General features: G+C 40.4%; 1 protein-coding gene across 1 annotated transcript in view; it reads right to left on the bottom strand.

Moving 5' to 3' along the window:
• The window catches only part of LOC124710862 (TBC1 domain family member 19), a 173,422-nt gene that overhangs the window by 69,613 nt on the left and 91,729 nt on the right, over positions 1–12,080 (bottom strand). Inside the window, exons 8-9 of the mRNA XM_047240959.1 lie at positions 6,307–6,381; positions 2,187–2,249 (exon numbers count right to left, since the gene is read on the bottom strand). Coding sequence (XP_047096915.1) covers positions 2,187–2,249; positions 6,307–6,381 — 138 coding nt within the window. The remainder of the gene's footprint in view (positions 1–2,186; positions 2,250–6,306; positions 6,382–12,080) is intronic.

Raw genomic sequence — 12,080 nt, 5'->3', positions numbered from 1 at the left:
TCTCACAGTTCTCTCAACATGTTCATCAGAAGCATAATGATGTCGCCAAAGATCATCTTTCACTATCAGGAACTGATGGAAGTCAGACGGTGCCAAATCTGGACCATATGGAGGATGCTGTACAGTGGTGAGATTCAGTCTCTGAAGTTCTGCAGTGGTGGCGTGCAAAGTGTCTGGTTTGGCATTGTCATGCTGCAGGAAAATATTTCCCTTTTCATTTTGGATCCTTGTCAGCCATTGTTTCAGAGGTCACAGAATTGTGATGTAACAGTCTGAATTTATTGTTGTTCCAGAATCAAGGAAACCAACATGGATAACACCATCTGTGTCCCAAAACACTATCACAGTGATTTTTCCAGCTGAGGGCTGCGTCTTGAATTTCTTTTCCTGGGACAAATCTTTGTGTCGATATTCCATAGCCTGATGTTTCATCTCCGGGTCATAATGGGATACCCATGTTTTGTCTCCTGTCACAATTGAATGGAGAAAGGCGTCACCTTCATTCTTGTAATGCAAGAGGAGTTCCTGACAAATTTCGTGTCTGTGTGCTGTCATTTCAGGAGTCAGCATCCGGGGTACCCATAGTGCACAGATCTTCCAATAGACAATCAAAGCAATAATGTGACCCACATATTCTTATGAAATGCTGATTGTGCTTGCAATTTCTCTCTGAGTGGTACAACGATCAGCCTGAATCAATCTGACAACATTTTGCTTGTGAAACTCGGTGGTTGCTTTCACAGGATGTCCAACTCTTTGTTTGTCATGCAGGTCAGTTGTTCTTTCCTCAACATCTTTAAACTTATTCACCCAACACCACACAGTACTCAAATCAACACAATCACCATAAACTGCTTTCATTCTCTGATGAATATTCTTTGGGGTGACACCTTCTGCTGTCAAGAATTCAGTGACTGCACATTGCTTAAATCGCATTGCCTGACTGTCTGTGCAGGGTTACATACTTTACACTGTAACAAAACAACCGTTCAATGCCAAGGCTTCCTGCCAACTGGAGCTGTAGAGAAGAGGCTACGGAACAAGCCAGTACCTGCCGCATACCAATGCTGCCAACCGCTGAAAAGTTATGAAGGTGGAGGCATTACTTTTCAGTCAATCCTTGTATATTCCCATACAGGTGAAACATATTACCTGAAAGCTGTTTACCCAGTGTTGACAGATAAATATGATATTGCAATTCCTGTGTCATTCTGAACTATGACCCAAAGTTCCTTTGGACATGCATGACGTACGAGTATGGGTTGCAGATGCATGGTTAATGACGTACAGAAATTTGGGTTTGGTTGGGAGTCACACACAGATGGCCAAATGGTAAGACGGCCACTCACAATAAGTGGGAAATCCTGCTTCAAGTACTGGTCTAGCACAAATTTTCATTATCATCATTCCATTCTACAGCTGATGGTTACCATATTCAGAATTGAAATTACACTTAATGTATTTCATAACTGCTGCAATCACTGCAGTGCCTGTTCCTTTGGATAAGCATGCATGTCTGAAGGGAACTTTGGGTTATGATTGAGAATAACAAAGACACTGCAATATCTGCCGACACCACACAAATGACTTTCAAGTAATATGTTTCACTTATAAGGGAATAAACATAATGGATGTATGAGTGCAGGTTGTAGATGCATGGCTGATGATGTATGGAGGGTTGGGTCTTGCCATGCATCATGCATTGATAACAAAATGGAAAGGTTACTGTTCGTGATAAGCGGGAAATCTGGGTTTGAGTCCCAGTCCGACACAAATTTTCATTGTCGTCATTCCATTATACAGCTGATAGTTGTTCATATTTTCAATTGTGATTACACTTAATGTATTTGAAAATTTTATTTTGGATTCATAAAATTTGTCTGTTCAGTGGATATGTAAAGCAGAAATTGGGACTCTATTAAAACATAGTACAAATTAAAGTAGAAATTAAATATATGTGTTTGGCTTCTCAATCATTTTGTTGGGCTGAAGCTTCAAAATGCCTGCTCAGCTCCACACCCCAGCAAAAATCTACATACAGCTATGGCTGGTAGTTGTTCCAAATGTAGTTAACATAAGACATCTACTACTTTAAAGTTGTGCTACAACAGTCAACGGGGAAAATCAAGCTTGACAACTGAAGAAACAGATAAAAAAGATACTATAAATTTATGTGCAAACAATACCTGATAGAGAACATCTTCATAAACAAAATACTGGTCATCATTTGAAGCAGTCAGTTGAACATCCTGAAACACAAAACAAGTCTTGTTACAGAGAAAAAGTGAGTGCTGTTACATTTGTAGAATATCTGAAGCATAACCAGAATCTATGAGACAAGAAAATTACTATCTTAAATATCAAAAAGAGGCAGTAGATGTGTGGTACAAGACAACTTCAATGAAAACTGAAAGTACAGTGCCATTGTCAAGTAATCTGATGTTATTAGTTCAAAAAGTGACTGCTCATTGTATGATGTCAATCAAAGAGGAAATTGTATCATTTATCCATTATTGAGCAACAGAGTTGTGAAAGCTACTGAGTTCATCACTGAATAGCCATGCTTAACAACTGTGATGTGCAAGGAAAAATACAAATGCTGCTTCAGGAAATAATCTACAAAAAGTATACCTGCAGCCGTTATATACATCTCATCCTAAATTAAGTCTTGGAAGAAACAAGAAATACCTTAAAGCTGATAACAAATGCAACCTGAAGTCTCTTCACATGATATATCAATCAAATATAGTTCAGAAACTGTATGGGTGGTTGCTAGAGCCTTCATTATCCTTACTGAAGGTTTCCAAAAGAAATCACCACTGTTTGATGCTTCCATGACAGCCTGTTATTTTTTAACCACCTTCACATTTCGTGATTGTCCTTAGTTTCCAATTTTACAATGCTTAATTTTCAGTTCCTTATGTGTATGATTTTCATATTCTCCTTCATCTTGTCAAAGAAAATTATTTTAGATCTTTTCATAGATCTTCATCCTTAAGAACATTCTGCATAGATTTAGTGGATTTTCTTTTCTTCAGAGGCTTGAAGCACATGTCCTGGATGGCTGCAATTGATGTCTGCCTCTATATATAAATCACAGATTTCTGTGTTTTCTTCATTATACTCTAGTTTCATTCTGAATACTGTGCAATACCTTCCTTCATTTAGTATGTTTTATTCTAACATTATTCACATAGAAACAAATAACTCATTTTAATCATTCACTGCTCAGCATCCTCGAAACTCATTTGACAAATTTTACTTTCAAACCCGAGCTTGTTTCTGATCTCATGCTGAGGTGACAGATGTCATGGGACAGTGATATGCAGATATACAGATTCTGGTAGCATCAAATATACAAGGTACAGAAGGGCAGTGAATTGGCAGAGCTGACATTTTTATTCAGGTGATTCATGTGAAAAGGTTTCTGATGTGATTGTGGCTACACGACAAGAATTAACAGACTTTGAACACAGAATATTAGTTGCGGCTAGATACATGGGACATTACATTTTGGAAATCATTAGGAAATTCAATATTCTGAGATCCAAAGTGACAAGATGCGCCAAAAATATCAAATATCAGCCATTACTTCTGCTCGCAGACAACACAGTGGCTGACAGCTTTCTCTTAATGAACAAGAGCAGTGGCATATCCATAGAGTGGCCAGTACTAACAGACAAGCAGCACTGAATGCAGTAACAGCAGAAATCAATGTAGGACATATGATGAAAGTATCTGTTACGGGACTGTGGCAAAATTAGATGTTAATGGTCTATGGCAGCAGATGATCAAAATGAGTGCATTTGCTAACAGGATGACATCACCTACATCAAGACTCATGGGCCTGCCACCACATTGGTTGGACCCTGGATGACTGTAAAACTAAGCCCTTGTCAGATGAATCGAGATTTCAGTTGGTAAGAGCTGGTAGTAGGGTCTGAACATGTCACAGACTCCACAAAGCCATGGACCCATGTTGTCAAAAAGGCACTGTGCAAGCTGGTGGTGGCTCCACTACGATGTGGGCTATGTTGACATGGAATGGACTGGGTCCTCTGGTCCAACTGAACCAGTTGTTGACTGTAAATGGTTATATCTGGCTTCTTAGAGACCATTTACAGCCATTCACAGGCTTAATGTTGCTAAACAGTGATGGAATTTTTATGGACCATAATGCGCCATGTCACCAGGCGACAATTGTTCACAGTTGGTTTGACGACCATTCTGGACCATTCGAGTGAATGATTTGCCCACCCAGATCACCCAACATGAATCCCACTGAACATTTATGGGACATAATCAAGAGGTCAGTTTGTGCAAAAATCCTGCACTGGCAACACTTTCACAACTATGGATGTCTATGAAGGCAGCATGGCTCAATATTTTTGCACAGGGCTTCCAAAGAATTGTTGAGTTCATGCCACATCTAGCTGCTCCATATGCCGGGAAAGCAAAGGTCCAACACAATATAAAGAGGTATCCCATGACTTTTGTATGATGTGTGTGTTTGTATAACTAATACCAAAATCCAGTTGAATTTTAACAGTAATCAGTCTGTGCTCAATTTTAATCATGAAATGGACTCCCACAATGTTCAGTATCACATAGTTCTTCTTTGGCTGTCATTCAAGATTTGCATTTTGCATACCATTATTCCTTCATGAAACACTGTAAAGCTGAAATTTACTTCAATCTTTGAAAAAGCAGTGTCATCTAGAATTCATTGATTGAATAGTTTCCTTTACATACAGTTTTATTACAACACATTGTGTTAGAATAAGTGGCACCATTTGTTCCCCAATTGTGATGTTAAGTGAATGTGTCAGAGTGAGAATTTGATGGAAAGATTGAGTGTTCCACTAAGCCTCCTAATTTATTTCATATTGCTTTTATTGTTAGCTCCAAAAGTCATTAATGTTTACTGTTGTATTTAATGCCACTCTCTCCCCATACTAAAACTTTCACTCTGTACAAGCTTTTGTAGCTATTAGCTTTGCTGTGTGTGTTATGGTTTGCTTGGAGCTTGTTATCAGTCTACTTGTTTCACAAAGAGATGCAGTAATTGAGAAGCCATGTAACTTTTAGGTGGATGGTGTACCAAGTACAAAGATGAAGGAATGAAATATTTTCAATTCTGAGTTCAGTTTTGTTATGTAGTGTACCAACCACAAAGACGGAGGAATGAAATATTTCCAACGCTGAGTTCAGTTTTGTCATGTAGTACATGTTATTGACATGATATGTTATGGAGAACTCTATTAGAATCATTGACAGTTTAGGATCAACTATAAAATTTATGATGCACACAATGTGAAACTGTGGTAACTTCACAGATAATAAAGAAAAATGACAATATTTATTAGTTATCCCATCATGGGACTGATGACTTTGTAATTTGGTCCCTTTATACCCAAACCAACCAACCAACCAACCAACCAACCTATCCCCAGCACATCTTAATAAAAAAAGGTGAATATGGTTTCTTAACATGGGAGTACATATGAAAGCTAGCAGAGACTGCTTTGTTTACATTTCTTTTTGTACAAAGTCATCAGATAATGACTTTGACAAACATATACAAGGTTAAAACATATCACATGTATGTACAAAAATTTGATATGTATCATATTATCTACAAAAATTAATAAATTTGAATTTATATAAATTAGTGTTCTGACAAATTATGGATTACATAGTAAGGTAATAGTTTCTATGCTTATTTGCAAATATTCATGTCTGTTTCTGACTTACAATTTCTGTTGTTCAGCTTTCAACAATTACTTTTATACCTTCTTTCACCGCTTACAAATCACTGCATACTATAATAGCTTGTTGTTTTTGCCACCAAGCAACAACTTGTTTTCATGGTCTAAAGCAGTTACTTTGAATAGTTTAGATTTCTTTCAGTGAATACAGACATTTATTTACAAGAAAAGATTTTAATTTTGTTTCAAAAGCATCCCCTGTATGAGCACTTAAAAATTCTGGAAATTTGTTGTACCGTAGTGAGCCACTGATAAATGAGCTGTGGCATGTTACTTTTAATTTGGGTCTTTGTCACTAATAAAAACTGAAAAACTTTAAAGATGAAGATTGTTTTATAATAAGAACTTATTCAGTTGCTATTGTTTTTATGAGTCATTAATACTACTGTACATTTTAGTATTTCATAAAATATATTTTGGATCATTAACTAACATACCAGACCATAATCAACATAACTTTTGAAACTTGCTAACATCTATGCTCTCATATTTTGCTATTTGATTATTATCAAGATTAATCTGTGTAGCAGGTACATACCTTAATAATGAGTTTATCTACCAGAAGATCATACTGAAGTACATAGTACTTCAACTCATTGAAATAATCATGATGCTGAAACACAAATAAAGTGCTATTAGCAACCAGGCTTCGTACAAAAGATATAGTTGCAGCTAACCAACTAAAAACTACCTAAGAGGCTAGCAGAATCAAATATTCAAGAGGGAAACATTGTATACACAACAAATAAATAAATAAAATCAGGTTATATAAAGAGAAATGGCAGTGATAATATTATTCTTAATACAATAGTAAAAACATATATTTTTGGTGAAAATAATCATAGTATTATTTGTTGTGTGGAAACATTTCACTTCAATTCTGAGTTCTTATCTGTGTTTTGGGAAAGAGCTGTGAGTGTATCAAATATTTGATACCTTGGGATTTCATTCAATGCACATGTACTCTTACATTTATTTACACACTGTTATAATACATAACAAGGATTTATTATTGGCTTTTCTTTCCATACAAGACCAAGAATAAGGCAAGAGACAGAATCATTTGTAACAATACTGACCGGTGACAGCATATGTTTACCAGAGTCACTTCTAAAACATATTCACGTTAGTCCCAGACAAATAATTTGCAGAAATTAATGACACTGGTCATTTATGTTACTGAACTATTTACCCCATAGATGGTTGGTTGGAACATCAGTTCCATTTAATGAGGAAGGCCTTAGTAATGCCCTTACTAATTTAACTTTTTTCATTTTAGTAGGGTCATTTTTCAAATGTTTCATTGTGCAGTTGCTTTTTGCATTGGGCTGTGACATTTTTCTTGTTGTGACATGGAAGCTCTGCTTCAAACATTGGTGCAACAGCAGATGGAACTTTCTACATTCAAGCAACTGGCTGTGTCGGCATTGCTCTTACCACCTTCATCTCTGGTTATGTTTCCACTTCCATTCACACCATTTAATGAGGTGGGGGAAGATTGCATATGAACAATATCTATGACAAAGTTTTTTTGCTTACCACGTGACAGATGCAGAGATATGTTGTGCACTGTTTTTGTCATGGATTTTTCTTGCTTTGAATCGGATGTTGAGCCAGTTGGCCCCAGTAAAGGAATCTTCTTGGTTGTCTTTTGACAACAAAAAAATGGCTCTGAGCACTATGGGACTTAACTGCTGTGGTCATCAGTCCCCTAGAACTTAGAACTACTTAAACCTAACTAACCTAAGGACATCACACACATCAATGCCCGAGGCAGGATTCGAACCTGCGACCGTAGCGGTTGTGTGGTTCCAGACTGTAGTGCCTAGAACAGCTTGGCCACTCTGGCCGGCTCCTTTTGACAGCATACACTCATTATTTTCTTCTTATTATTGCCAAGGCATGCACATTATGGCTGCTGTGGTTGAATTCTGCCAATGCAAGATATAGCCCCATCAGTCTTATTGTGCCTTGGCCTCGACTCTCCATGGCCATTTTGCCGTGTACAAGTCAGAAGAGTCATTTGCAGATGAGGTCCTCCAACTATAAAATCTTTCCCTTGACGAGGTGTTGTCCATTGCCTAGATGTATGAGGCCACACGCACAGCTGGTCAGCAGCTGAAAGCACGGTGCGATGTCACTGCATTGTAGGGTGGCCCAGCTGCGTCCACTGCATCCAGTGAGGAAAATTTGGTGGCGGTGTAAGCTGGCTGATTTGGCGGCTTCCATGCAGCACATAAACAGCATTCCAGTTGCCAATTTATATTGCCTTGTGTGTGTCTTGTTACTCCCAATATGATAAATCGCTGTGTCCCCAGCACATGTCTCCCAATCAATGGCAGAGAACATGGATATGGATATCCAGGAAGCGTCATCATCAGGACCGGTTCCTGATCAGGCATCTAACAAGCTTTTTATCAAGGTTTTGGTACTCTCATGTCAGCTGCACCTGCAGGTGGACACCAGCACAGCAGTTTTCCTGCTTAATGCCCAAACATATGTAGACCTTGGCTCTCCTCTACTGTTGCCTGTAAACAGGTGGCTATGGAGGTATGGTAAACAGCAAATCCCCTTTCTTGGTCAATTCACACATGATGTTACCTTTAGATCAGTAACTCAGCATGTTACCTTTATTGTTGTTCATAATGCTAGCTCAGCAAACCATTTCTGGTTTGATACTTTTCATGTCTTTAGCTCGATAGTCAGGGACTCCATATAGTTGGTATCTGCCAATGCCGCTATCAATCACTGGAGTCTCTGTGCTCTGAATTTCAGGATATTTTTGCAGAAGGCCTAGGATGCTCCAAGACTTAAGAGCCTACATAACTTTGAAGCAGTCAGCTCCTAGATTTTTTCATGCTTGGCAGATTCTGATAGCCCTCCAATCCCAAGTCAAGGTAGAGTTGGTCTAGCTCACATCTCTTAGGGTGAGATTACTATTTACTCTAATGAAAGGGCCACACCCATTGGTACGTGATGAAACACACTGGTAAAATGTGACTTTCAGTGATTTTAATGTCACTGTGAATTCACAGTATGTGGTCAACACATACCCATTGCCACGCCTGGAAGAGCTATTCACACAGTTCACACATTTAGAAGAGGCTCAATTCTTCTCGAAACTTGATCTTTCTGAAACATATCACCAGTTACCCTTGGATGAGGAGTCCAAGCATGTCATGGTTCCTAATATGCCTTTCAGCCTGTATCAATACTAGCTGTCAATGTTTGGTGTGGCAACTGCCCCCAAAATACTTCATCATTCTCTGGAACAGGTTGTGTCCACTATTATGCAATGTTTCATCATCGTTACTGGGTGTACTACGAGTGACCACTCGCCCAATCTCTGGGCCCTTTTTGAATAACTTTGGGCCATGGGTCTGCATTGCAATCTACAGAAGTCTAAATTTTTCCAACCATCTTGAGAGTATTTGGGCCATACCATATTATGGCAAGGTACCCGCCCAACCATTGACAAGTCTAACCAAGGCCATTACAGACCTGCCACATTCCTCATCATTGCATGCACTGAAGGCTTTCTTGGTTAAATTGCTTATTACCACTGGCTCATTCCCAGGGCATCCATCATAGCATGCCCTCTATACCTTCTTTTCTGCAAGAATGGTTCCTTTGTCTGGTCTCTGGGTCTCTGGTGTGCGACCAGGCATTTTCCATGCTGAAGGACTGCCTCAGATTGATGCCGTGTCTAGCTACTTTTGATTTTAACAAACCACTGGTTTCGGCTACAGAACCTTCATAGTACAGTGTGGGGGCTGACCTAGCCCATCAAAATGCAGACAATTCAGAATAGCCACTGGTGTTCAAATACAGAACTCTCCGTTCAGCACAAGTCCATTACTTTCAGGTGAAAAAAGAAGTTCTGACCAATGCATATGCAGTCACCAAATTTTACGTCTTCTTGTATGGTACCAAATCCCAGCTCATTACGGAGCACAACCATTAGTTTTGTTATTCAGTCCATCCACAAAGGTACCAAATAAGGCGGCCTACAGGTTGCAGCACTGGTGATTGTTCCTCTCCAAAAACCACTATGACATTCATTTTCACCCCACGGGGCACTGTGCCAGTGGGGACATCTTATTTAGGCTACCTATCAATCCAAACCCCAAGTTTGATACAGACAAGCTCGTGCATTTCCATATGGATGTTGCCTCCTACCAAGTGGTAAATGACTTCCAATCACTAGTACCAAAGTTGGCAGGGACACAGCATCTGACCCCATCCTCAAGCAGGTCATACACCTCATTCAGCAGGGCTGGCCATCTCATCCTCAGGACCACACTTCCAACCTAATACATAATTATTTTGTCTTGCAACATCATCTCAGTCTCAGATGGGGTCCTCCTCCTCTCCACGGATGGTGCAGCCCATCTCCCAGGGTGGTCATTCCTGGGAGTTTGTTCCAGGAGGTCTTACTGCTGTTACTTGACAGTGACTGTGGTGTTTCCCACACCATAGCCTTGGCTCACAGACATGTGTACTGGCCCAGCATTGACCGGGAGCTGGAGCATTTGGTGGCTGCATGTCCCCAGTGCGCTAGTCAACAGGTGACTCCCAAATCTTTGTTTCCCCCATGGTGTTCAGCAACCCAGCCCTGGGAATGCATCCATGTGACTTTTGCAGGTCCATTTCTGAATGTGTTTTGGCTGGGGTTTCATTGATGCATTCTCATATTTTACATACATGGCCTGGTGCTCCCTGGAACTATCAAATTTACTATTCAATCTCTTTCAAAAATATTTTCTGTGGATGATCTCCCAGTTACTCTCATTTCTGACAATGGACCTCAGTTCCTGACCCAGCCTTTTTGTGATTTCAATGTGTGGTCAGGCATTCGCCATGTTCGCTCCCTTCCCTTTCACCCTCAATCAAACAGTGAGGTCATGTGCGTGGTTTGTACCTTTAAGGCCAAGATGAAAAAATATCTGCAGGATTTTCCTGCTGAGACAGCATTACTGTTTTTCCTGACAGCCTACTGGATGACTCCTATTGGTTCCTGTAGCCCTGCTGAGCTTCTCCATGGCCACCAGACATGGACTCTGCTACAGCTCCTGCACCTGCTTTTCGCCACTGTCAAGTTCCACTGTACAACACAGGGATGGCAGTCAGCATGTTTGGTTTTGGTCAGCGCCCCTGCTGGTTACCAATACCCATCATGTGTCAGAACAGATGCCATGTCTACACTCTCCGGATGGTGCCATCAAAGTCAATTCTGAGGTCAGGTGGGCACCCACTCACTTGTCCTGTCCATGCCTCCACCCTTGCTGGTGCCTCAGTTGCTGGGTGCCTGAGCTGCTGGTGTTCAAGCCTCAATTTCTGCCTGCATCAGCACTGCCTGATAAGCCTTCAATGCCACAGCCTCCAGCTGCTGCTGTGGTGCCCTTCCAGCAGGCAGACACACCCCTCACTCAACATCTCCTGTGTGACCTCAGCCTTTGGCAGAGTCGCATCCACCTTCCCCATTACTGCCAGACACTACCATGGATCCTAGCTTGGAATGCCCATCACAGGTCCTGTCATGTCATGCTCCCACAGGGGAGCATGGGGTGGCACTTTGCATCTGCCATTTTCATCCATATTTCAAGGTTACCCCCAGCTGGGAGTTTCTCTCCCCTCTTTCCTCAGAGGCCTCCATCTCTACATTGTTGCCATCCACTCCTGGCTCAGGGAATCAGTGATCCACATAAAATCCCACACCAGCAATCTGGGCACACAGCTGTATGGTTCGTGACGGAAATCTCAAGACACTAGCACTGGTAGAGATCCCCACTCTTGGGTGGGTGTGCAGCCTCTCAGTGGTGCAATCTACAGGCCAGCCAATGGCTTAAATAGTCATGTTTACTTTCAGCCAATGTGTCCTAGACTAGTAAGGTAGCCACTCAGTGGCAACTGTTTTCCTGCACCAAAATTCTTTGTGTTCTGGCATCAAAACAATATCAACGAAGTCTGTAAAAAAGATTTCACAGTGTCCTACCTCATGTGGAAACTGAGAGATAATTATCTCTCTACCACCACATATTTTGTGCTCTTTCAGTAACATATATGACCTACTCATATAGGGCCATTCTCATAATATCAATAACATTTTTAAAGTCCATCTAATATGCAAGGCTAGTCCTAAAGAGCCAGGGTGGTTCTAAAGAGCACTACTGCCCTCTTTTTACCAGGCTTAGGGTACTAGAAGTGGTGAATTTCTTTATCTATGATTATGCACTCTTTGTCAAGAACAACATGAAAAAGTGTTTTTCAGGGAAACAATTCATGAACATGACACTAGAAATAAGGCAAACA

This window comes from Schistocerca piceifrons, chromosome 1 (genome assembly GCF_021461385.2).
Source record: "Schistocerca piceifrons isolate TAMUIC-IGC-003096 chromosome 1, iqSchPice1.1, whole genome shotgun sequence".
NCBI lineage: Eukaryota > Metazoa > Arthropoda > Insecta > Orthoptera > Acrididae > Schistocerca > Schistocerca piceifrons.
Note: the sequence above shows the minus strand (reverse complement) of the source record. Positions and strands in the feature narration are given on the sequence as shown.